The sequence below is a fragment of the Chiloscyllium plagiosum genome, unplaced genomic scaffold (assembly GCF_037043375.1).
Source record: "Chiloscyllium plagiosum isolate Xiang-an unplaced genomic scaffold, Cpla_swu_hap1 HiC_scaffold_17, whole genome shotgun sequence".
NCBI classification, from domain to species: domain Eukaryota; kingdom Metazoa; phylum Chordata; class Chondrichthyes; order Orectolobiformes; family Hemiscylliidae; genus Chiloscyllium; species Chiloscyllium plagiosum.
The window spans coordinates 58,994,533-59,022,451 of NW_028270155.1; the positions used below are offsets into that span (position 1 = coordinate 58,994,533).

General features: G+C 41.2%; 2 protein-coding genes across 5 annotated transcripts in view; one reads left to right on the plus strand and one right to left on the minus strand.

The window, feature by feature from the left end:
* The window catches only part of psme3ip1 (proteasome activator subunit 3 interacting protein 1), a 73,121-nt gene extending 71,579 nt beyond the window's left edge, over positions 1-1,542 (plus strand). The window contains exon 7 of the mRNA XM_043707145.2: positions 886-1,542. Within this exon, the coding sequence (XP_043563080.2) occupies positions 886-1,109 (224 nt within the window). The 3' untranslated portion in view covers positions 1,110-1,542. The remainder of the gene's footprint in view (positions 1-885) is intronic.
* A 5,400-nt stretch (positions 1,543-6,942) lies between these two features.
* The window catches only part of cpne2 (copine II), a 262,943-nt gene continuing 241,966 nt past the window's right edge, over positions 6,943-27,919 (minus strand). For 2 of the 4 annotated variants that reach the window (XM_087995968.1, XM_043707143.2), the window contains exons 15-16: positions 26,878-27,114; positions 6,943-7,544 (exon numbers count right to left, since the gene is read on the minus strand). In XM_087995968.1, the coding sequence (XP_087852094.1) occupies positions 7,437-7,544; positions 26,878-27,114 (345 nt within the window). In that variant the 3' untranslated portion in view covers positions 6,943-7,436. Of the gene's footprint in view, positions 7,545-26,378; positions 26,440-26,877; positions 27,115-27,919 lie in introns of those variants that run through there. The other 2 variants (XM_087995969.1, XM_087995970.1) reach the window with 2 other exon arrangements.

The following is a 27,919-nucleotide window of genomic DNA, read 5'->3' on the forward strand; positions in this document are numbered from 1 at the left end:
ATCTGCAAGGTCAAGGAAGAGACAGGGTGGTTGCAAAGTTTTAAACCTAACTAAAAAGGAAAACTCTGTAAAATAGGAGCTAGGAAATCTTGAAATCACTGGTGTAATGAATTATTTTACAAATGATTTATTTGTGCCCTAGTGGGATGCACGCTAGAAATGGTTTGGAAGAGCCGTTCACATACTTGGGCTAAGTTCTGTCAAAGCAGAAGAGATCTTGCATGTGGGTGGTATTGTTGATGAAGTTAGTTCCTTGTGCATCTGCCAAGGATGCCTGAATAGTTAGGAAGGAGCTCATGCTGTGGGAAAGAAATCACTGTTTGAAGTATTATTAGATGTTGTGTGAGTCGCCTTCTTTGAGTTACTTAAGCTTTTCATTAGCTGCTACACCACAGGGCTTAATGTTAGGATCAAAATATCTTTGTGTCAATAGCTTTTGCAGTGCACTTGAATTTTACAAATTAATTTTAAAAACAAGCCCCATCAAAATCCCACAGTTGTCAGTAGATGGATATTTGAGAATATGATGTCTAATTTCTAATACCATGTTAGATCCAGTAGTATTAAAAGTTATTTGCATCATTGTGGGATTGATGTGTAACTACCTTTCTGTGGATATTGGAAAAAGTTAAACTGTAGTTAGGCTGTACTGTATATATTTTTTTACCGAGGCGATTCTGATCTCTGCTGTTCATATATTTTTTTCTTTACAATCCCCAGGTTTTTCTTTTATTATTCCCCGCCAAACAGTGGTAGTGCTTATTTTCCCCAGCACCCATGTTGTATGTGCAGGTGTGAGACACAGTGAAAAACAACAAGTGCATAGATCTTTATTCATTTTTAGGCTGTACTGTGTTGTGTCACTTAATTTGATTCTTCTTACAGATGATGACCCCTGCAGTCAACCAGAGTCTGATTTCTTAACTGGCACAGCAATCCAGCATCCTTCAGCAAGTGTGTGTGTTGGAATTCTCCCAGGCCTTGGGGCTTACTCAGGGAGCAGTGACTCAGATGCAGAGTCCAGCTCAGACAGTGACATTATCATCAACACTGGAGGTCGAATCATCTCTTCAGTCTTTCGTTCCCACCCTATTCCTGAAAGCCCGTGAAGTGAAATATTCAAAATGGTGTTTTGTTTGTGTAAGGGTGCTTTGTAACAGCAGGTTCCTGCATAAAATGGTAAAGAAAAGGTTTGTTTTTGGCTCCTTCACCTCTGACAACCTTGTGCGAATACAAAATTTCAAATCCTGATTCAAACTCTGATTAGATATTGCAGCAGTTAACTGTGTAGAGGTGAATGCCTTTGGACTTGTATCCAAGGGCGAGATACATTGTTGAATATTGTCAACATTTTAAGTGTAAATAATCCTTTTTACACTTGCATGCTGAAGTAATACAGCTACTTATAAGTTAAGACAATAGAAATGGTAGCCATACTTTGGCTGGTAATGTACAGTGATGAATAAATTAGGATACCTGTGTGTATCACTGTTGATGGCCCTGGCCATTTAAGAAGTAAATAAAATCTCTGTCACTCCCCAATGTTCTCCTTCGTGTGCTTTCTTGGGTAGGTTCCTTTGGCTACTTATCTTTATTTTTAGGTAAGTTAATGTAGTCAGTTTTTTTGATATCCCATGAGCTACCTCCTCCATGTTTAGGCCTTTCCAGTAGGTAATGTCATGAAAATCAGGATTGGGTGTGTTTTTCTTAACCGCTTTATGTCTGTCCCTCAGCCTGTGTGGACCTGTCAAATGGGCTTTTTGGTCTCTGACTATCTGCCTTCCAGTGGGATAGTATCTTGTCTTTGCTTGCCATACAGTCACTGCAGACAGCTGTCTTCATGGTGAAATGTCAAGTTGAACTTGCTCATAACTAATTTGCTTCAGCATCTCAGTGCTGAGATCACTAACAATTTGCATGTTCACATGAAGTATTCATCTACAGTTAGTCAGAAACCTCAAAGAAAGAAAAAGGCAAAAATAGATTAGCAGTAATAAAGGTTTCTATTTTTACAGTGCCTTGCACACCTCTTAGTACAGCTCAGTGTGTCACAGCCAAGTGTATTCAGTGTTGTTTTGCAACAAGATGTGTCAGCAGTTTGCACAAAGCAAGTTCTCACAAAGTAAGATGAGATAAATGTAAAGTGAAGCTGTTTTGAGTGTTTGTGTTTGAGAGTTAAATTTGGCAAGGACACTAGGTGAAATCTGATCCACCCCTGTGGAAGGTATTAAAAGTCTTCTTGTTTAATCAATGTTATGAATCCTGGAAAACTGAAATTAAAAAACATCCTGGAAATACTCAGTAGGTCAGGTAACATCTGTGAAGAGAAACAGAGTTTGCGTTTCAAGTTGATCATGACCTTTCATTCTAACAGTTTCTGATGAAACATTTTTTTAAACCCTCATTGAAGCAGGCAGAATGGTGCTTTGATTAATCAGAAAGATAGCTTTTTCACCAAAGTTGGATTCCCTCTATTGTGCTGAAGTATCAACTCCAGTTCTTTAACCCATGATTTTCTCGGTGTGAGAGTGCTTCCCCGAAGCAAAGCTAATGCCCTAATTATACCATGGCTGTGCTTTAAGTACTTTGGTGGCTTTGTGGACTTGACTTTGTATCTTCCCCATGTTGGGATCAAATATGTGAAAATTGCTGCCTTGTAACTCTGTTATTCACAAAAATGGCAATACAGATGAATAGCTGGTGGCTGAATACTATTTACATATGGTGCTTCACCCCAGAAAGGACAAAACTACCTTTTTTTGTTGTATAGGTTTGATATCTGTCCCAGTATGAGATGAATGCTTGCTACTACTCTACTACAGATATGGATTAATTATAAACTGTCATGTTCTTGACCTCCTGAATTTTTTTTTTCAATAGTTTAGAGCTTTAGGTGGTAATGCACAATCATTCGCATTGTTCACCTTGGAACTTTAACACTCACGTTAAAATTGGCTTTCAAAAATGTTAAATGACATTTCTCCATGTGATTTTTAAAACATAATTTTTTAAAGATAAACATTTGATTTACCTCCGCACAAATTGCATCTGTTTTTCACCCTAACATAATTAATTGAATATCTAAGTTGAAAACAAAAGAGAGAAAAGGTAATAAAAACTTATATAAAAGTGGCATTTAAAAAAAAATGGTGTTTTAAAATTTTTTGGGAAAGAAGATCTTAAATTATGAATAAAATACTGCATGATGAAGTCCATCAGGCCTGTTATTTTTTAAACTGGCAAGCAAATATGTTCCTTTTTGTTTGATTTGTATGTGACGTGACATGCCACTTGTTTGCCATATTAAGACTTCCCTCTACTCCATCGGTGTTACTGCCACAGGACCACAGCACACAGATTCTGGTCTCCCCTCTTTACCTCTAGTGAGAACATTCCCTCTGTTTAGTGTTTACCATCACAATTGCAAATATGTTTTGAAAGTGCAGACTGTATTCTCACAATGATTTCTTGATCTGTTGACTTGTCATTGGTAAGCAAGCGTTTGAAGGAAGAAAATTGGAGAGTTTGTCCAATAAAGCGGTTCCTGCACATAATCTAAGAAGTTGAATATAGGGCAGTATTGCACAAGTCCTCTCCTCCGTCCCCCCCGCCCCCCCCCCCCCCCCCCCCCCCCGTAGACTGTAGACATAATTTTCTTCAGCTAATTTGTATGACATTAAAGTTTTCAGTCTTCACTTGTTACTATAATTATTTGTTTATTTGGAGAAAATGACTTTACCAGATTTTCTTTCCAGTGAATCAGTTATAAACTTGCAACATATGCAGTTTTGTAGAATATTTAAAAAGAACTTACTGTTGCTTTTTACTTTTGGGAGTAGCATTTCTTTAAGTATGAGGTGTGTATTAATTTCCTGTGCCCCTCTTCCCTGTCACAGCAGCTACGTAGATATTTACTTGGATAATGTCGCTTAGTGGGCTTACATCGTACTATATGCCACCAAGCTGTATAGCTCTCACTTCTCTGAACATCATCAATTCATAAAAGACTTTCCATTTGAAATTAATCTTATAATTGCATGACCTTTGCTCAGCCTTCCTTTTTGCTGACAATCATTATTATTTTCAACAAGTCCATATTTGCAGAGTCTGCTGCAGAGATTTAAATCATTTTGTTTTATATCAAAAATCATCTAATTTTTATTTTAGTTTAGGGCAGAGAGTCTACTATTGTCCATGTATTCGGTGAAATCTGAGAGAAGCAATGGTACAGTAGATATAATTACTGGGCCAGTTATTCAGAGTAGTTAAGCAACACCATTACTGAGTTGGTCAAGTCCCCAAGGACATTGCTGCTAGACTTAGTCTGTGGTGAGATGGTGAGGAAACCAACAACAAAAAAACTTGATTTCATCCTCATCAGTGTGCCTGCCACAGGTACATCTCTCCATGGCAACATTGGCAAGAGTAACAGTCAGACAGGATTTGGGGAGAGAAAGTACTGTCTTCCCTTTGACAATAGCCCCCATTATGCAGTATCTCCCTAACACTGTGTTAAATGGGATAGATGATAAACAAGTGTGGCAATGCATGACTTGGCATTCATAATGTGCTATGAGCATTCATCAGCAACAACAGAGTCAAAGTCCAACACAACCTTCAACCTCATCGCTTGGCAAATCCTACCACCACCTCCCCTCCCCCAACACCCGACTCTGCCATCAAGCAGGGAATCAACACTGCTTCAATGAAGAGTGCAAGAATGTATGTCAGGAGGAGCACCAGGTATACCTAAAAATGAGGTGTCAACCTGTTAAAACCATAAGACTACACGTGCTTCAAACAGGATAAGTAGCAAATGAGCTAGAGAGCTATGCAATTTGACAACCAATGGATTACATCTAAGGTATACAGTCCTACTGACTCCAGTAGTGAATGGCAGTGGACAATTACACCACTCACTGGAGGAGGAGATTCCACAAACATCCCTATCCTTAACATATCAGTGTAAAAGATGAAGCCAAAGCGTTTGCAACAACACTCATCCAGCAGTGCCGATTGGATGATCCATCTCAAAATCCTCCAAATCTCCTTACAGATTCTAGTCTTCGGCCAATTCGATTCACTACATGTGAATGGCTGGAGGTAATTGAACTGAAGACTTGTGCTTTAGAACTTGTCATACCCCTAGCCGAGCTGTTCCAGTGGAGCTACAATACTTGCATCTACTTGACAATATGGAAAATTGCTCAGGTACGTACTTTATGTAAGAATCAGGAGAAACACAACCCAGCCAGTTGTTAACCCATGAGTCTGCTCTTGATCATTGTCCTGGGGATTACCATTGACCAGAAACCAAACTGGACTAGCCATGTAAGTACCATAGCTCCAAGAACAGGTCAGGTATACAGAATCCTGCAGCATGTAACACACCTTCTGACCCACCAAAGTCACCATCTTTGAGGCACAAGTCAGACTGTAATGGAATGCTCCCCCTACCTGGCAGATCCAACAACATTCGAGAAGCTTGATATTATCCAGTACAAACTATCTCACGTGATTAACAGTAGCGTTAGTGAGTATCATCTACAATTACACTTCAGAAATACACCAATGTTCCTAAGGCAGCATCTTCCAAACCCATGACCTCTACTATCTAGAAGCTCAAGAACAGAAGATAACCACCACATGCAAGACCCCCTCCAATCCATACAATATTCTTACATGGAAATATATCACCATTCCTTTACTGTCGCTGGGTCAAAAACCTGTAATTCCTGCCCCAATGGCTTTGTGTGTGAACCCAGAGCAGGTGGACTGCAGTGGTTCAAGAAGACAGCTCACCACCACCTTCTCAAGGGGAATGAGGGACGGGCAAAATCTGCTGGCCTGTCAGCGATGCCCTATCCTAGCAATGAATAAAAACAATTAGTATTCTCTCAAGTCAGTATATTCCATTTGAAATCAATTAAATTTAATGAAGGGAAGTTAAGATAATTTGGAAATATCAAATTTGATTAACTATCTAAAACATAATAAAGCGGAAGGATACCCAGTACAGTGATACTATACAGCCTGGAAGTGTGAAGAGTTTTTTTTGATGTTCAAACTCCACGTCCTGACTAATCACACTAACTCTACTGCTGCAGGGATGAAACACTGCAGTAGTAGCACATTCAACCTTGGCTGGGAAATCGAATGAGCCAGAGGTGGCCTGATACATGCATCTACATGAGTATTTTCTCTTTTTGTATTCCACCAATTCTTTTGGATATTTTCTTAACCGGCCTATTCGGAGATCTTATTACATGCCACTGGAGTAGGTGAGACCTAAATCAGGGCCTCTTGGCTCAAAGGAGGGGACATTACCACAGCACCACAAGAGCCTTTGAGCTATATGGATTTAATTTCAAATCAATCTATTCAGAGATGTTATTACACACCTCTGCAGCAGGTGAGACCTGAACCTAGGCCTCCTGGTTCAAAGGTAGGGACACTATCACTGTTCCACAAGTACCCTTAAAAAGCAGGACAAATCCAATTGATTGCCATGACTTGAAACTGGGTCTGTTAGCTTATAGATAGGGATGTTACCACTGTGCCAGAAAAGCAGTCAAGCTGTTTGGAGAGTAAGCAGTTGTTTAGAACCTGACCAACAGGGTAATTCTCCAGTGGTCATTTTCCTAACCTTAGCTTTATTCAAGCCTTTGCTAGATGATGAAAGCACGACAATTGCAGACCTTTTATTCTGCATGGTTCAGTTAACATTATGTGCTTCGCATCACTCCCCTGTTCGTGTCTTATGAATCTTCTTTATTTGAGCTTTCATTCCTGGTAGATTGATTATTTCCTCTTGTCACCCTTAGTACTGAAGTAGTGATGAACTAATGCCAATCTCCTAGAAAAGCAATCTTCTTAAGTTAGCTATTAAGGCCACTTCAACCGTAATGAAAAGTACTTCCAAAGAAATGTCAAAGCCAAAACTTCTGGTAAATTCAACTTAATTTACTGAAACATTGCAACTGTAAGTATTACAGGTAAATAGTGTAAAATATCCAAACATAGTAGTTTGACAAAAAAGCAGTTTATTTTAATCATACAGACAACATTGACACAAAATGAGACTCATTACTTTCAGTTCTGTCTTTCCTTTACGTCAATAATGTTGTTTTCAAACTGTTAAAATAATTAAAAAACTTGGATACATAACACCCAATATTACAAAGGTACATTCAATACTTTAACAGTGGTAACAAGGAAAGTTGTTGACCACTTTTAGTGTTAATTCTTATACTTGTACAAAGCACCAGATTCTCCTTACAAACAAATTAAGACTTCAGTATTGGAAATTTCCATTTGTAACAATGAAAACATTACAAATGTGCTGCAAAACATGCAAAGATTTAGTCTGTAAACGTTTTCAGAGGACATGGTGGGGAATTTGGTATCATGCAGGTCCAAAGAGTGATGGTTTGGTGTTAGGCTGGATCAGAATTGACGGGCGGTAGGTTTCTTTGCTTGAAGTATTGAACAACTTGCTGGGGTAGTTCTGCCAGGACAGATTTGGCCAATGTTTCTTTAGGAGCCTGAACAACATAAAACAAGATGAAAGGTTTCAGTGTTAATTCATACAAGGCTCAGTGGCATGATTTTTGCTCAGAAAAAGAATTTGCAGAATCTTAAGTGAATTAAATCTGATCAAATTCCTAGGACCTGATGACCTACACCCCTAGAGTTCTAGAAGTGATACTTACAGAGGTAATAGATACACTGGTTATAGATACACATTCTAGAATGGTCTCGATGGATTGGAAGTTAGTAGAGGTAACATTGCTATTCAAAAAAGGGAGATGGAGCAACTACAGGCCAATTAGCCTGATATTAGAGGTTAGGACAATGCTGGAATCTATTAGGGTGGCACGGTGGCTCAGTTGTTAGTACTGCTGTCTCACAGTGCCAGCAACCCAGATTCGATTTCACCCTCAGGTGACTGTGTGGAGTTGGCACATTCTCCCAGTGTCTGTGTGGAATTCCTCTGGGTGCTCCGGTTTCCTCCCACAGTCCAAAGATGTGCAGGTTAGATGAATTGGCCATGCTAAATTGCCCGTAGTGTTCAGGGGATACTCTTTGGAGAGTCAGTGTGGACTTGTTGGGGCAAATAGCCTGTTCCACATTGTAAGGATTCTAAACCATGAAATATTACTAGTGAAGTCTTAATGATTCACGTAGAAAGCCATAAGATGATTGAACAGTGTCAGCATAAGTATGTGGGAGGGAAATCATGTTCGACAAATATATTGAGGTTTTTGAGAATGCAACTGAAAAGATAGATAAAGGGGAACCAGTCGATATATTTGGATTTCCAAAAGGCATTCATTCAGCAAGGTGCCATACAAAGTAAGGGCTGATGGAGATGACATTAAGATAGTAGCATGGATAGAGGATTAACGGAAGAAGCAGAGTAGAAATAGAGTAGCATTTTCAAGTTTACAAGTTGTGATTAGTGGTGTGCCACAAGGATTGGTGCTAGAGACTTTAGCCATTTATAAACCAAACTTTAAAGGGTTCAGAAAAGATTTGCAATGTTTTGCTTGGGTTGGAGGGTTTGAGCTATAGGGAGAGGCTGAATAGGCTAGGGCTGTTTTCCCTAGAGCGTCAGAGGCTGAGGGGTGATGTTATAGAAAAATTCATGAAATCATGAGGGCATGTATAGGGTAAATAGTCAAGATCTTTCACCAGGGTAGGGGATTCTAAAACTAGAAGGTTTAAGATGTAAGGAGAAAGATTTAAAAGGGACCTAAGGGGTAACTTTTTCATGCAGAGGGTGGTGCATGCATGGAATTAGCTTCCAGAGGAAGTTGAGGAGGCTGGTACAATTACAACATTTAAAAGGTATTTCGATGGGTACATGAATAGGAAGGGTTTAGAGGGATATGGGCCAAATACTGGCAAATGGGACTAGATTTATATAGAATATCTGGTCAGCATGGACAAGTTACACTGAAGTGCCTGTTTCCATACTGTACAACTCTAGGACTTCAGTGAATAGAGAGTATTGTATCTAAGTTTGCTGATGAAACAAAGCTGGGTGGGAACATAAACAGTGGGGAGGACCCAAAAGCTTGCAGAGATATAGACAGGTGGTAGACAGATTATTATGTGGAGAAATGTAGGGTTATTCACTTTGGTAGTGGATTGGAAAAAGAAAACAAAAGCATTTTAAAAGGCTTGGAGCTGGAAAACATTAATGTTCAGAGTCACTGGGGTGTATTCTAAAAAGTTGGAAAGTAAGTACAACAATTGGGAAGGCAACAAGCATGATAACTTTTATTACAAGGAGATTAAAGCAGAAGAATAAGGATGTCCTGCTACAGTTGTACAGGGCTTCAGGAAGGCCTCATCTTGGAGTACTGTGCAAAGTTGTCTCCATATTTAAGGAAGAACAACATTGGAAGTGAGGTTGAGATTGACTGGTTGGGGAACCTGGAATACCTGATCAGTTTGAACTGAAATGAAGAGAACTGTTGAATAGATTTCAGGCTGAGGTAGACAGACCTTTAGTCTCTCAGGGATTCAAGGAATATGGTGGGTAGAACTGAGGCAAAAGACTAGCTATGATCTTATTGAAACACAGACCAAACTGACAGGCTCTGGGGTCCACTTTTGTTTTCAATCCTTATGTTTAATCCAAGTCAGACAGACTCAATGAGTAAAGAATCCTTGACTTGCCTTGCATCAGGCATGAGTGCTCCATGAACATCTTGTAAGGTTGACATACCATACTTAACTAGGGTTTATTGAAACAAACAGCAAATGCTGGAAAGTGTTGATACATTATATTTTAAAAAAAGAGAAAAAAGGATTCAGTGAGTCAGGCAGCACCTGTGATGAGGAACAGACCAAATCAGTTGAATTTTACAGCTACTGTCATCAAGGTGGTTTTGAACATAAACTGAGTCAGGAGCTTGGTCCATCTCTTTCCTGCCTAGCCCTAACTGTTCCCCATAATTCTATGGATGAGAAAGTTGCCGATTAGGCCTCCCATCCCGGGGCCCATTGAATGCCTTATCTGACCAAGGACTTGGCAATTAAAGGCCTTAGAGTCGAAGAGTGTGGTGCTGGAAAAACACAGCCAGTCAGGCAGCATCCGAGGAGCAGCAGAGTCGACAATTTGAGCATAAGATCTTCATCAGGAGTCCTGATGAAGAGCTTATGCTCGAAACATCAATTCTCCTGCTCCTCGGATACTGCCTGACCTGCTGTGTGTTTCTAGCACCACACTCTTTGACTCTGATCTCCAGCATCTGCAGTCCTCACTTTCTCCTAATTAAAGGCCTCAATCACCTCCACTGCCATAAAATGCTGAGCAGAGCTGGGGTCTTCTGGTAGTGTCCCCACCTCTGAGTCAGAAGGTCTGGGTTACAGTCCCACCTGCTCCAGAGCTGTGTAATAGCATCTCTGAGCAGGTTGACTAAAACTATCAGAAATATTGGGCAGTGGCAGTCAGACCATATTTAAAATGGGAAGAGTGATGGGGGTGCTCAATGTGCATTGTGCACCCCCCCCCCCCACTTCCTCAGTCCTGATCGCTTGCCCTCCGAAACCTATCCCCACCCACACCATCCCTCTTCCCTCGGTTACCCTCGTTCCTCCCTTTAAGGCTTTCCAATCTCTCCCCGTCTACATGTCCTAGACCTACCTGCCACTTGCTAGTTTTCTGTGTGTGTCTCCTTGTAGTCCATGACATCCTCTACTCTGAGCTGCGTTGCTGCTGGGACAGCTAAAGCTGTTGGCCAGTTAAATCAGCAAGCAACACTGGAAGGTGGGGCTTGATGCCCGCTGAATGGCAGAAGGTGAGCCCTCAGCCTGTTTAGTCCAGCCCAACCCAGCATGCTGTCTACCATAAAATGCAGCCCAATGTCCTGTTCTCAGAACTCTTCTGATGAAAGGTCATTCAGCCTCAAACATTAGATTAGATTAGATTACTTACAGATTAGATTAGATTAGATTAGATTACTTATAGTGTGGAAACAGGCCCTTCGGCCCAACAAGTCCACACCGACCCGCCGAAGCACAACCCACCCATACCCCTACATTCTGTTTCTCTCACAGGCACTGCCTGATAGGCTTGAGTTTGTTCTTTTGTTTTGGATTCCTGGTATTTTGCTTTTGTATTGGCAACATAAAATGGTAAACGTCCTTTGGTTGGAAGCAATTGTGTGGACGTTACTGGAAATGATTAGACCCAGAGTGATTGAGCATTTAGAAAAATACAAGGTGAACAAAAACGTATTTGTGAACAGTAGGTCATGTCTGACTAAGTGAATTAGTCACCAGCATACTGTTCGGGCAAGTGTCTATTAACGTCTGTATGGACTTCCAAAGGCATTTATTAAGATTTTGCACAAGACTGTCCAAGATAAAAATGTGATTGCATGAGTCAGTAATCGCTTTAGAGGTAGGAGACTGAGTAAGAATAAAGATAACATCATCTGATTGGTGCAATTTGACAAGTGGCATTTGCTATCAATCTGTACTAAGACTTCAGCTTTTTAACTTGACTCAGTCAGATAAAGGAATATAGAAAACCTGAAAGCTACCTGTAAATGACTCTTCCTGATCTCCTGGGCTGAATTCACTGCCTACCAGTTTTCCTTTCAGCCTGATTTCTGCTGGTACTCAACCAAACCATTGAAGGTCTATCTTCCAGTCTTGACTCCCTGATGTACTCCTGACCTCATTCTGGTACATGCTACTCCCTCAGTTCTAACACTAAAGCTTCCAGGAGATCAAAAGTGCAGATAATGGAGGGCACTGCTGTCCAGGGTCACACTGTGTGGGTACTTGAGTTGCTTCATTTGCAGTAACTCTTTGGCGAGTGCAAGAAACACTAAATGCAAAGTCGACTCAGAACTGGGAATTTTGCTCAGCTGCATGGCAAGTGAAGAGTTATCTGTTTATATTCAAAGCATTAGATGAATTTTATAATAATCTACTTTTCCTTGTAGCTGTCAGCAGTAAAGGAGAAGGCAATATTTGCCTGGTGACAGCGGATTAGCAGCTTAATATTGCTTCAGCTAATAATCAAGCTAATCCACCCGGAGGGGGGTCAAGTGGGTGGTTTATACAGCAGTGATTCTATTTAATGTAGCTATGAGAAATTATTATTACATCGAGCAATATGTATTGGAACATATTTCCAAGCTGAAATTCTTCTGAAATGGATCACTTGTGATGTGAACGGACATTGAAGGAGGTCATTGCCTCCTGTCTTGATCTATTGGGGTGATATTGAGAAAAGAAACCAAGCTAGGGCAGCTGGTAAATGCAGTGACTGTAGCATTGCCCCTCTTGTATGCCTCTGACCACAGGTTTACATGTGAGCAGTAACTGGTAATGTAACCTAGCAACGGTGCATGTAATGAGATTGAAGAGTCACTCAGTTGAAGAATGGTATGCACACACATCTTCTTAGGGATGTCATTTTGTTTGGACAGTAATTCTGTTGCTGTGGTGGAATCCATTACATACCAATCCAAAGTCTTCTACTGAAAGCCGAGCTTACAGACAAGAGAGGTTATATATGAACGGGAGAATGATGTGGTTTGTGCATGGGAAATCTCTGATGGATAATCAGTTAGAATGAACTAGGAAAAGAAAAACTCTCCAGGGTAGCTCATTCCATACACACACCACCCTTTGTGTGAAAACGTTGCTCCTTAGGTCCCTTTTAAATCTTTCCCCTCTCACTCTAAACCTATGCCCTCTGGTTCTGGACTCCCCCACCCCAGAGAAGAGACCTTGTCTATTTACCCAATCCATGCCACTCATTATTATATAAACCCCTATCAGGTCACCCCATAGCCTTGAATGCTCCAGGGAAAACAACCCCTGCCTATTCAGCCTCTCCCTGCAGCTCAAACTCTCCAACCCTGGCAACTGGTACAATTACAACACTTAAAAGGCACCTGGATGGGAACATGAATAAGAAGAGTTCAGAGGGATATGGGCTGGTTGCTAGCAGGTTGGACTAGATTGTATTGGGATATCTGGTCGGCATGGACAAGTTGGACCGAAGGGTCTGTTTCTGTGCCGCACATCTCTATGACTCTATGACTCAGTTACAGATATTTTTAATTCTACATGTTATGACATATCTCTAGAGAAAGTGGGACTGGAATACTGGCCTCGAATTCTGGCCCAGAGAAAGGGGCACTACCACTAGAGTCCTCTATTGACCACCTGTGATGGCTTTTAACTATGGACACCTTTCACACTGCAACCAGTTTCAAATTGGCATGTTACAGAGTTTGAAGTGGAAATGAGATTTTAAACCGAGACATAATTTTTAATGCACTTTGGGATATATCATGTTTGTGATGAAGTGAATTTGTAAAAAGAGGTTGGCTATTGGCTTCAGGAGGATATTTGAGGTGGTCAGATTACAGGATGGTCCAATAAGGGAGGTATTCATCTAAAGTCTGAAATTAAATTGCATGTAAGTATTCCAGAGTTAACTACTCCCTCCCTATTCTTCCTTAATCTGTCTGTAGCCTTTCAAGTAGTTGAGCACACCTTCACCCTGCAAGGCCTCTTCACTCTAGGAATCTGGGTGAAAGTCCCTTTGTCCAGCTCCATCTCCAGTTTTGGCCAGAGTTTCACCTGCAATGGCTTCTCTTTCTGGTCCTGCCCAGTTATTTGTGAAGCTCCCCCCCAAAAAAGATTTACCTATGGCCCTCACCCAGTTCCTACTCCTTGACAACATCATCCGAAAGCACAAATTCAGGTTCCACGTATATACTGAATCCATCTACTACTAGATCAACACTGACCTTTCTCAACATCTCCACTGCCTCTGGTAATTGTAATTTCACCCACTTTCTCTCTTCCCTATTTACAGGCTATACTGGAATGATTTTTGTATGCGCTACATGAAGAAATGAGTAAAATAATTATTCATGACTTCTGCCATTTCTTTACTATCTACTGTTAACTCCCCAATTTCACTCTCTAAAGGACCAATGCTTACTTTACTTGCTCCTTTTTTCTTTAGATTCCTGCAGAACCTCTTGATATCTGCTTTACATTTCTAGCTGGCTTCCTCTCAAGCTGAAATTTATTAGTACCGATTAAGCTTTTAATTATTCTCTGCTGTTCTTTATATTCTGACCAGACCCCAGGCTCCTTAATTCTCTGCTGTGGATCTGAAGGATAGTGCAATTGTGACAGATTTTATGCTGGTAAAAAGTGGGGAGGAGCAAAAGGGAAGGTCGGGGACAGATTAGAGAGTTCTCAGCAGCTTAAAACTCATCATATTTCCACATCTCTTCACACTGTAAAAGAGTTGTATTGGGATTGAAACATTAACACTGTCTCTCTCTCTCTCTCTCTCTCCCTCTCTGAGATGCTGCCAAGTCTACTGAGTTTGTTCAGCACTTTCTATTTTTATTTCCGATCTCCACATGTGCAGTATTTTGTCTGTGCTCATAAATCTCTTCCTGAAAATAAAGCTGCTTAATATGATTAATTTCTATCTTCCTGACTGGTTATCTTCTTAGATAGCCAAACTTCAGCTGATGGAGCAGTTCTCCAAAAGCTTGTGATTTCAAATAAACCTGTTGGACTATAACCTGGTGTCATGTGACTTCTGACCTTGTCCATCCCAGTCCAACACAGGCACCTCCACATTATGGTTGCTCAAAGGATCTCCAAGAAGATTATGCATAGCAACACAAACACCACATTGCTGCAGAGATTAAAGAAAGCAGAGAACATCCTGAAGGGACTACAGATCGCGAACTCATTCAAATCGACCTGCAACATGGACTAAGCTGATACACCCTGCCATCGCACTTCTCTGACACTCCTCAACCATCTTGTACACCAACTCCACAGCAGACGTTGTAACCTTGAAATCGAGATAGACTCCATTTTCTCAGCTTGCTCTCATGACACACAGACTAGCCATGAGTCACTGCCAAGCAGATGAGGCAGCAGAAGAACGCCACCTACATGCAAACCAAAATCAGGAAACTGGAGAAATGTGGCATCACCACCAGCAGTAACCAAGCCTCCCTGGCACCATGGTTGGAACCGGTACCACCACAGAGAAGTCCATCGTCAACTTATCTGACCACATCGTTCAACCGACCTCACCCGGCGAAGGGGCAGCGCTCCAAAAGCTTGTGATTGCAAATAAACCTGTTGGACTATAATCTAGTGTCATGTGACTTCTAAATTTGTTATATTCTTGACTGCTGTCAAGCCCTTGTCTGATCATCTTCTTGTGCTGGTCAACAAGATGTCTTGAGCTTAGCCTCATTTCCATCCTTACTGACTGACATTGGATCTCAATGCCTAGATCTGAAACTCCTGTTGTTAAATTCCTTTATCTGTTACCCTGAACGTTTCCTAGCTGTGCATTGAGCCATCTTGGATCTATGCTCTGGAATGTCCTCCCTTAAAATTCCTCTGATTTTCCATCTCTTTTCAGATCCTCTTTCAAATCCATAAATTATTTTTAGCTACTCCTGGTATCTGCTTTCACCTGGTTTCCATTTATTTCCTTAAGCCTCTGCATTACACCGTAGGCCTTTTTCATGTTAAAAACAATTAGCTGCTGTTCAAATACACCTTTTCACAATTTTATTAACTTGAATAGAAATTTTGACTATGAATTGTTCAGATTGTGACATATACATTGACCCTTATGGAATTCAGGACTAAATATTTCTTTGGAAGTCAAGCTGATTACAATTTCCAAATTTTACTTTTGGCCAACTGTTTTTTTTAGAGTAGGGTGTTCTTCTTTAAAAATAAAACTATTCTAAATGGGGTAGCCTGATGGCTCACAGTGCCAGGGACCTAGGTTCGATTCCTTCCTCAGGTGACTGTCTGTATAGAGTTTGCACATTCTCCCTGTGTCTGTGTGGGTTTCCTCTCATAGCCTAAAGATATGCAGGTTAGGTGGATTGGCCATGCTAAACTGCCTGTACTATTCAGAATTATGCAGGCTTGGTGGTTTAGCAATGGGGAATGTGGGGGTTGGGCCTGGGTGGGCTGCTCTTTGGAGAGTCAGTGTGGACCTTATGGGCCAAATGGCCTTTTTCCACACTGGAGGGATTTTATTCTCCGATTCTCTAAAATGGATAGTTCATCTTCTGTATTCAGTTTACCTGAGTTCTTTCATTGAGTATTATAGGTTTTACATCTGCTTTTCAAAACCAACTCAGTTAGAATTTCTTCTGCTGCTTCAAATCCCAGGATCATCAGAATGCGGCCCCAACGAGGACAGGATTATCACTGAAATAGGTTTGAGTCTTAATACTAGCCAAGTTTGAGCCCACACAAAAACTGAAGTAATTTGCTTCAATATAGTTATTAAACCCTTTATCCAGTTTGACACTGGTTGAAATTTTTTTCATTCATGCTCCTCACAGTTGGTATCCCATCATAGAGTCATAGAGATGTACAGCACGGTAACAGACCCTGCGGTCCAACCCGTCCATGCCAACCAGATATCCCAACCCAATCTAGCCCCCGACCCATATCCCTCCAAACCCTTCCTATTCATATACCCATCCAGATGCCTTTTAAATGTTGCAGTTGTACCAGCCTCCACCACTTCCTCTGGCAGCTCATTTCATACGCATGTTCCAAATTCCATTTCATCTCTTTTTTTAAATGGAGAAACTGAATGGAAAATGAAGACTGAGATCTTCTCATGTTCAGACCATGTCTCTTAGCAGGAGAGTCGCCAAAAGGGAAATCCACAGTCCACTAAGGTGAGAAATCTTGCCGGATCCTCTGGTAATCAGGCAGTTGATTGCCAGTGAGCTTTCAATAATTAGGAACTTGGATTAGGAAGTCCTGCCAGCCTCTGAACCTGGCAGTGCCACAGCAGCGGCTGTAGGACCAACCTCTGAGACTCCCAGGATTGCTGATGGGAAGGGTAAATGGTGTTTGTGGGAGATTGGGTTACATCAAATAAGTGGAGCCAAAGGACATAAAAATAAACTTCAACTTCAGTCCTGTAATCATGAAAAAATCATGAGTTTCTTTTTCACAGAAACAAGCACTGATTCCTAACACAATCTGCAATAAATGTCCAACTTGGGGAGTTGGGGTTAGGGGTGTGGTCATGGGGACAGGGAGGCAGGAATGGAGCTGGGGAGAAAGGTTACTTGTCACTTTCCAACCCCTGCTCTCTCTCCAGTCCCTCAGTCATGCCAAAATTGGTGCAGATTGAGGGATTTTCTCTAATTTTCTGCCCGGAACTCAATCAGGTCAAGAATAGGAAGGTGCGGTGTTCAGGTCTGCCACCATCTTAATTAAACTGATTTCCCTCTGCCTCCAGATCCCCAGAAGATGTCTCCTAGTGTAGAACATAACCAGGGTTAAACAGGATGAGGTGAATCAAGCAGTACTGGTTAGGTAGATCATGATAGACAAGAGTTCTAATGCAAGACCATTCTAAGAGAAGTAAGTCTGCAGTTGTTCAGATGAAAGATCACAGGCATGAAACATTAACTCTCTTCCTCTCTTCATAGATGCTGCCTTACCCACCATGTATTTCCAGCATTCATCCATTTTTACACCTAAAAGCATTGGCCTGCATGAGGTGAAGAATAGCCAGATAAGAGATTTGTCACAATGGGGGACAGCTAGCAATTTATACTGAAAGTCCTGTGCATTCTCTTCCCCTTCACATTAATGATTTCACAAAGTTTTCACACAGTATCATGAACTCACAGCAGTAATCTGTCTGGAATTCGTCACCAGTTAGTCATTTCCTCTTAGAAATTCTGTGAAGCCATGCACAGTTCAAAATTGTACATTTAGTTGCAATTCCAGGACTGGGGATCAAATTGCTTTGTGAGAAAGGAGCTCTAATTTATGTAGTTCCAGAACTGCACTAAGTGTCAGGGATGATTCCCTCCCTAGCACTGATATATCTGTTTCAAGAAACAAAACAAACAAAAAACAACAATCAGTTAACTATGTTGATAGGTAGGAGACATGTATTGGGGGGAGTTAGCCAGGATTTCATGCAGGAACTCAGTTGTGCTGGTGTCAGGAGATGATGCAATATGGCCTGACGGTAGCAGCTGCTTTGCTAGTTCAGAACAGGTTGACTGAATGTGTGTGTAAGTTTTCCACACACTCACCACCTTCTGTTTGAAAACTATTGCCCCTCTGGACCCTTTTGTAGCTTTCCTCTCTAGTTTTAGCCTCCCCTACCATGGGGAAAGGCTAACTACCTTGTCTATGCCTCTCATGATTTTAAAGACCTCTACACAACTCTGTGTGGTATAGATCATAATGCAGTGAGTTCCTGATGGCTGGGTCTCGCTTTTGTAAACGTGGCAGCAGACTACATCATGCACCCTCCCCAGACTCCACTAGACTGCCCCACCGTCTCTGAGGGTCATTAAGAAAAAGACGCCAAATCACAGAGACCCTGGACCCATGAAAAGATGCTGAAGGAGGGTCATTGGAGACGAAACATTAAGTGTTTTCTCTCCATAGATGCTGCCAGACCTGCTGAGCTTCTCCAGAAATTTCTGTTCCAGTGACAGATGCTGGGTCGACGGTGCCAGGTTCATTGTTTGTACAAGGCGCAGAGGATTTCCTGTGTTTAATGAGCAGCAGCCGCACTCTCACAGTTGGCAGTGAAGGGGAGCCATGGCAGTGCCACTGCTGGTGCACAGTTCACCAGCTAATTCATTCAAATCGAACTGTGCCTACATTTTATCAGCACCTCCCACCTGCTCCTGACAACACTCTTCCAAAGTAAATAATCGACCATCAAGGGCAACAATTTGTTGTTGGGAATGGCTCTACAGAGCCACTGCCTTTCGGACAGGTGTTAAACCAAGGCCCCAAGTGCTCGCTCTCAGGTGGATTTCAAAGACCCCGTGAGTGCAGTCAATATTTACCTTTCAGCTGATGTGAACGATCTGGTCATGATCCCATCGCTGTTTGTGGCGTTTGTTGGACTGTGTAGACTTCACTCTTGCAATAATTACTACATTTCAAAAGTATACCACTGGTTTTGAAATGCTCTGGGATACCCTGAGGTTGCGCATGGTGCTATATAAATGCAAGTCTGTTTGTTTTCTTCCTCTGAAGTCTCTGACTTTTTTTACTTTAGCGGGCTTTGGTTCTACCCGGAATGAACTGTCCTTCACCGCCTTGCTCGCCTTCCCAGTGCACGGTGAGTCCTGCTCAGCTACCAGACCCTGGAGAACCACACCCCCGAAGCTAATGCTGTTCTCTTCCGAGTTGAGCTTTCTGGTAGCAGTCACTGGAAAGCCAACAGCAGAGCGTACCTGAGTGACTCCCTCATCTTCTCCTTCACCCTTCGGTGTGAATGTCTAACATATCCCCCACTAATTCCTGCCTTTAATCGGTTAATTAGACTTGGATTGAAGTAGAGATCCACCAGGTCAACTCAAGCCATGTTAGTTTTCCCACTTTGTAATCTATTTACTAACTGAGCTACAGGAGCTGCTACACTAGTAATGTGGAACCAGACTGACGATATCGAACTTTACTACCTACTCACAACTAGAATGATAGTTGAGTATTAAGGACATTGGGATACACATAATTGACATCAAGCAGACAAATCCTTTCTGTGATTTTGTTTATATACTCTAATATTCTTTCCTTTTTAGACACAAATTTTTATTTTATTTCCAGTATAAATATGATTTCTTCTCTATCAGTGATTCATTAACACAGGACTCTTCAATGAGTCAAACAATTCCACATAACACCCACTTTTTCACCTGATTTGATTGCTCATAAACATCACTTCTATTCACATTTCCTACAGTTACAGCCTAACTAGAGATAGGTGGATTGGCCATGCTAAATTGCCCATAGTGTTCAGGGATGTGCAGGCTGGGTGGGTTAGCCATAGGAAATGCTGGGTTACAAGGCTAGTGTGGGATGCTGTTGGAGGGTCGGTGTGGACTCATTGGGCCGAATAGCCTTCTTCCATACTTCAGGGATTCTATGATTCTATATATGTACAACAAGTTATAGAAGGATCAAATGCATGAATGTTCTACATTTCGTAACACATTTCAAAATCTGCTCAACTCAACTATTTTTCACAATTCAAGGCCCCAAATCTGTTCCACACACTGAGCCGAACCAATACATCATTGAAATTCAATAGGTCAGAGCAAAACACAATGGCAAGTAAATTGGTTCTTGGGAAATCTGGTCCTGCCAATTGGTGCTGAGCCTTTTGAACTGAGGAAGGATTGATTAGAGAGGGCCACCCACTGATGTGTGCTCCTTCTAGTCTTTGGCTTGTTTCAGGTCATTTCAACAAAAAATAATTGCACAAACGCCATTGGTTGGCTAGTTCAAAACCAACATGAGATCTTAATTTTACCCCAAGGCCCCCTGAATTTAGAATGCTTTCATGTTTTAAAATTGAGAGACCGTTACCTTGATTGTAATTTAATTTTCCTGAGTTTAAATTTAAGCTTGGCTGCAATTATTAAAGATTAAGCATAAGCATAGAATTTTGCTCCCTTTGTACAAAATTTCACTGTGCACTTGGGCAGTTCATATGGGACAGCATCAATTCTGGTTTCCAGTGCCCGCAGTTCTCTGTTTTTGTTTAGTGTGCCATGTAAATCAGTTTTCTATATATTTTAATCATATATTTATATTTTCATGTGACATTCTGGAATTCAATTGTGCATAAAACACATCTATAACTTTTAAAATACGTTATAGGCTTTTGATATAAAGTATCATATTTTACAATATAACTGATTAACAGAATATTTCACATGGATAATAGATGGACAGTTCAGGACTATATGAAAAGTCTGTTGGTCTCAGTTGAACAGACAAATACATTTCACAGAATATAATTACAGTAATGAGAATGGATAGCACGTATATTTGACTGCAAGTTATGCCTGTTATTATAGTTATATCAGATCAGACTTGTAGAGATGTAGAGTGGGTATTCAGAACTTTAAAAGTAATAGGCTTAACATTAATAATGCATTTACATGATTTGGATTAGGTAGCTCAGAGTGCTAAAGTGAGCTGCACTCACTAAAAGCAATGACAGAAGTGGTGTACACATCACTCAAACAACAGGGCAGTCTTAAAGAGGTGAGACAGTCATTGGAAACCTAGACTCTTCATTTGCATTATATTCGGGAACTTGTAAAATAATAATGGCAATGAAAAGACGGCTTGCTATGGATCAATAATTCTGACCAAGGGATCCAGATCATGTTGTAAAGTCTAAGAGCTCCTTCCCAATAATAATTGCATTTCCATCTCCCCCTGTCCTTTACAATCTTTCCTTATGATAAATGTACAGCCTGTTCTTTGCTTAGCAATTGTTTGGCCTTTTCTCTGATAACTACTGCTGCTCTGGTAACTAGTTGGTGGATGTGAGTACATTAGAATACAAGTAGTAATGGGATTTGGCAGACTGTGTAATCAATGCAGCCAAAACATTTTGGATTCATCTTTATGTATCAGCATTTTGGGATAATTTGTTTAATGGTGCGTATCTGTCAGAAATGTAGGCTGAAGTGTAAGTGCTTTGTAACATATATCAAACGAAACCTAAGGAGTAGAAGTAGGCCATTTGGCCCCTCAAACCTGCTTTACTATTTAATATGACCATGACAGATCTAATTGTACCCTTAAATCCACATTGCACCTACCTCTGTCAACTTTTCACATCCCTGCTTACCAAGAATCTACCCAACTTCTGTCTTAAACATCTTCAAAAACCCTGCTTCCAACACCTTTTCAGGGTCAGAGTTCCAAAGACTCAAGACCCTCTAAAAGAAAATATTTTACCTCAACTTGGTTTTAAATGGGTGAGCCCATCTTTTCAGATAGTGATCCCTAGGTGTAGATTCTTCTGGAAGAGGAAACATCTCCCCTCTACTTCCCATATTGAAACTGCTCAGGATTTTACACATTAAAATCAAGCTGCCTCTTACTTTTCTGAACTCCAGCTTTGATATAGGTCGCATCCAACTAGAATACAAGCCTGGATTAGTGGTGCTGGAAGAGCACAGCAGTTCAGGCAGCATCCAAGGAGCAGTAAAATCGACGTTTCGGGCAAAAGCCCTTCATCAGGAATAAAGGCAGAGAGCCTGAAGCGTGGAGAGATAAGCTCGAGGAGGGTGGGGGTGGGGAGAAAGTAGCACCTAGAATACAAGCCTACCTAGTGCAACCGTTCCTCATAAAACAAACTTCCTATTCCAGGTATTAGTTTGGTAAGTCTTACAACTATTTTAATTATTCCTTAAATAAGGTCACAGTGCTCCAGATATGATCTCACCAGTATTCTATACAATTGAAGCATAACCCGCCTATTTTTATACTCAATTCTTCTTGCAATAAATAATAACATGGTTTAGTTTACCTGCTTGCATGATGTACCTGCACAGTAGCCTTTTGTGATTCATGCACTAGAACATGGATATTTAAGCTTCTGTATTAAAATTTGAAGGTTTCAGCAAGCACTCAACTATTTGAGGGAGAAATAATGCAATTAGAGCCAGCAGCGTGCAAATAACCTGTAGTCTGAGGGTAATTAATGTATGTAACTTGCTGTTTTACAAATAATTTATTTCCAGAAATGTTGTTTGATATTTACAGCAATGGGATAGTTGGGATCATGCCAATAGCTCAAAGTCCCATCATTTATACTGGCTGGTGCCTAATAGACATTCAACAATTAAATTGACATTTACATTGGCGAGACTAGGGACTTGGACAACACACTGTCAGAGATTACAGGAAATTACCCCTTATTATTATGTTCGTCACAAATGAATCTGGCAGGCAACATTAAATTAATAATGCAGGTTTTCGGCTTTGATTTAATATACATTCACTCTATCATGCAATTTGTAAAATCTTTACATTCACTGTTCTTTGGGTAATGCTACATTTTTTGGCAACAGGTTTGAGATGAGAGGCACCCCATTTACTCTGTTGCTTTAGTTACATGCATTAGTGAGCTGGATGACCTATGCTTTGGTGCAGTTTCGCCCATAGATGTGTGCAGCCTGATCTAAGCAGTGGAGCACTTCTGATGATTTTAAATGTAAAATCTGAAATGCATGCATACATTCTTCAACTTAGTCATTCGAAAGCACTACCAACATAACTATTTCTGAAGAAGTGTCTCGCTGGACTTGAGACATTAACTCTTTTTCTCTCTCCACCGATGCTGCCAGACCTGCTGAGTCGCTTCAGCAATCTCTGTGCTTGTCTCAGATTTCCTGCATCCGCAGTAATTTGCTTTGACCAACAGGATATTTGTCCCACCCATTCGGAGGTACCAACTGCCTGTTTGGTTACTATGTCCGTCAAACGAGAGGCAAGAGGCAAGATTGAGAAAGTTGAGAGCTTAGAGAAGGCATTGCAATAATAAATGGGCCTTATTTTGTAAGTAGGAAATGTAAATGCTTTAGAATTTTCAAGTTCTATTGAGAGACAGGGATGCTCAAAAGTGACAAATGTGGAACAGCTCCGAAGATTCGGGATGAAGCCGATGCTGACCTCAGAAGGATGACAGACAGTCAACAGTAATCTGATCAAATCTGTTAATAATCTGTGAGAGGAGTTCACAAAGGAATTTAAAGTGATACAGAAACAGTTTATAACCCAAGGGACAAGGCCTCCACTCAATGAAGAAAGCTATCTGTGAACAACTAAAGTGATGAGCAAGAATATAGATCTAAAAAAATTGGTGTACAAAATGCAGACAAAGGACAGATCCTGGTAAATGAGAAGAGGGAGAGAGAGAAGCTCCAAAAGGTGACAATACAAAGTAGGAAGATGAAAAGAAATTTGCAAGGAATGTCAAATTCCACACAAACTAATTCCACAATTACTTCAGGGACAGGACAGAGCACTGTGGATACCTTGGACATTGGTAATGGTAATGTTGTAACTGAAAATGAGAAAAGGATCAGCATGCAGATTGCTTACTTTGTGTTAGTGTTTAGAATAGAGGATGAAGTCAGTGTGCCAGCCATCCTGAAGAGAATACACGCCTGAAAATTCGGATTGATTCTTCACAAGAGGTGACCAAAGTGGTGGACGCGACAATGTCTAAGTATCTTAATTAGTTGATAAGGGAGTGGTAGCTAGGGTTGAAGCTCATGAAATTGAAAGGTAAACTATTAATCTGGTGAGGAAATTGGCTGCGTGCCAGGGACAGAGAGTTGGTGGGAGTAGAATAGGCAAATACGCCAATTGGCATGTAAGAAAATAACTTGGGCATCAACTCAGCATATATATTATCAGCTTAGGTGATGGGATAAAAGCCATGTATCTAAATTTGCTGATGACACAAAGTTGTGCAGTAAGTGTAACATTACAAAGAGGTGAAGCGAATGGACAAAACTGTGGCAAATGGATCTTGGTGAGAGTAAATGTGAGGTCATCTACAATGGACCGAGAAAGGACAAAGCATGGAGTCTTCTAAATGGTGGGAAGTCAGAAATAGGAAGTCAAAACGAGACAGAGGAGGCCAGCAGTTAGATCATTAATATGTCACAGCAGGTACAGGAATCCTGGTCTTTCTATCGAGAGGATGAGAACATTAAGGGGTAGAAGTCATGCTTAAGTTATACAAAGATGGAAATGTGTTGCTGGAGAAGCGCAGCAGGTCAGGCTGCATCCAGGGAACAGGAGAATCGACGTTTCGGGCATTAGCCCTTCTTCAGGAATGAGGAAAGTTTGTCCAGCAGGCTAAGATAAAAGATAGGGAGGAGGGACTTGGGGGAGGGGCGTCGGAAATGTGATAGGTGGAAAAAGGTCAAGGTGGGGGTGATAGGACAGATTGGGGTGGGGGCGGAGAGGTCGGGAAGAAGATTGCAGGTTAGGGAGGCGGTGCTGAATTTGATGGATTTGACTGAGACAGGCTGGGGGGAGGGGAAATGAGGAAACTGGTGAATACAAAGCACTACCTCACCCGGAGCACTGTGGGTAGCACTGTGTGTAACATCTTAGTTACACATTCCGGGCCCTGGGTGTGAATGGAGCGTGGATTAACTAGAATGGTACCTCGACACCAAAGATAACACAAGGCGAGATAACACAAATGAGGGTAATTGTTTTGGAATTTGTCAGCTTTAGCAGTGATCTGATTGAAGGTTATGCATTATTCAGGGGATTTGGGGTAGGTAGACACTATTTCAGCTGGTTGAGAAATACTGGACGAGGAGGCATTGTCTAAAATTAGAGCTAGACCTTACAGGAGTGAAATTAGAAAATACTTCAACATACAGATGACTGTGTAAGTTTAGAACTATAGTGCTATTGATGCCATATTAATTGTTTAATTTAAAACTTAGACTGATATATTTTTATTAGTTCAGGGTTAACAATATTGCAGTTAGGTTGCAGAACAGCTATGATCGCACTGAATCAGAGATCAAGTTCAGGGGATTTAGTCCTGTTCCAATGTTCCTCTATCTGAATAAAGAACAAAGAAACTTTAAAGCCCAGGAACAGGCCCTTCGGCCCTCCAAGCCTGAGCCGATCCAAATGTACTGTCTAAACCTGTCAGTCAATTCCTAAGCATTTGTATCCCTCTGCTCCCCACCTACTCATGTAGATGCATGTTAAATATAGTATATGTTGCCTAATATTAATGAACGTTTAGTAGAGCTTCTGTTCTTGGGTGAGTTGTGACCTAACCATTGACCCATTTATAGGCTGTGACAGGGAGTGGTACCCAGAGCAGTTTTACACAGGAGGGTAATTCAAAGAGTAGGATTAGCCCTTCATCCATATGTAACTGTGCAACACACAGTCATTCCCTGTAAGAGGCAAACTTAGAACTGCCTTTCACCTTTGGATTTGTGTGGGGTACAGGGAGACCTAAAGGACATGTGCCAATACCATTTTGGATAAGGCCTCCTGTCAGTGAGCAACGCATCAGTTATTGCATCTTCTTCCAGTTGAAGGACATTGCTCCCAATTGGTGCATGGCCCCAGTGCAGTCCACTTCAACTGGAGCTTAGTGTGTGTGGAATTGTATGAGTCAGGCAAAAGATGATGCAATGCACTGGCTTTTGAATGCTTGACAACTATTCAAACCTTCTCTCCTCTTTGCTTCAGTATTTTCTTCTAAAACTAGAATCCCATAATCTGTGAGATTATGGGATCATGTTGGTGGAAATCTGGAAAACACCCCCTTAAAAGGTAGTTGCTGGGTGAGTGAAACATTTGAGACTGGGGGCGGGGGAACAAGCCCAGAACTATTGTATAGTTATTGCAAGCACATGGTCCACTGTTAAGCAACACGTAAACATACTTGCGTTTCTTTATTTTTAATGAGTATATTCCCGCCTAGAATTTTATACATCACCTTACATACCCTCACCCAGCAACAGTTTTCTCAGTTCACAGGTCTCTCCAGGGCATAGGAAGGGCAGTAGGTATCTGGTTTTGTAGCTGAAACACACACATACGAACAGATTCAAGAACAGCTTCTTCGCTGTTATCAGATTTCTGAATGGACCTCTCAAATTTTAAGTTTGATGTTGACCTTGTTCTCTGTGCACCTTCTCTGCAGCTGTAACGTTGTATTCCTCACTCTATTCTATTACCCTGATGCATTTGTACTGCATGCGAACCAAAACTTTTCACTGTACCTAGGAATGTGTGACAATAATAAACCAAATCAAAAGTCAGTGTTGTTGAGTAGTCAAGGGTAATTCCCACCTCATTTAGTTTCCCTCCTTGAGGAGGTGCCTGGTTTCTGCTTGGAACCTCCCTAAGGCACAGCTCGGATTGGATCAGAGACACACAACCTCACAATGACACTTTTCCTTCTTCCCCAGCAACTACATGACATGGTTTCTCTCAGACGGACTAGTCAGGTAGACTTACGTTTCGGAACTCCCGGAATGGCACAAATTGCACAATGTCCCGCGTGGCTTCTTCCCCAGTGTATGACCGCAGAACTCGACTGTCTCCATCCAGGAACTCCATGGCAGTGAAGTCCGCATTGCCAACTCCTACAATGATGATGGACATCGGCAGCTTGGCTGCCTGCACAATGGCGTGTCTGGTCTCGTCCATGTCACTGATAACACCGTCCGTTATGATCAGGAGGATAAAGTATTGCTGTCAATAAAGACAGAAAACCCTTTAGCAATAGCTATTGCCATTGTGCACTATAATTATGTCAAATAGTACTGAGATGCTTCTCTACCTACTAAACATAATTTTCTATAGAAAAAAAGATGTCCATGAGGGGCATGGGTAGGAGAAATAGACAAGGTATTTTCCTTGGGGTGGGGGAGTCCAGAACTAGAGGGCATAGGTTTAGGGTGAGAGGGGAAAGATATAAAAGGGACCTAAGGGGTAATTTTTTCATTCAGAGGGTGGTGCGTGTATGGAATGAGCTGCCAGAGGATGTGGTAGGAGGCTGGTACAATTGCAACATTTAAAAGGCATCTGGGTGGGTATATGAATAGGAAGGGTTTGGAGGGATATGGGCCCAGTGCTGGCAAATGGGACGAGATTAAGTTAGGATATCTGGTCGGCATGGATGAGTTATACTGAAGGGTCAGTTCCCATGCTATACATCTCTATGACTCTAATGGACTAAATATTAAATTGCAACTGAGAGGAAATTCTTTGTGAATCAGATGCATGCTGGAAGCTGTGCAAGTACTCAACAGTGGAATGGGCAAATGGAATTCATTGGCAGTAAAGAATGCATTCATTTTCTGTATTCCCTGGTCATTTAAATGAAATTAGCTTGGCATTTGTATTAATTTAAAATATAAAAGATACTGTGTGCAAAATACCAAATATGTTGCTTATGAATAAAACTGCAGCACCAGTAAACAATTTCAAAAGCTTCTACAAAACCATTATTATCTATTCAGAATGGAGATGACGCTTTCTTAGACCCACAGCAATA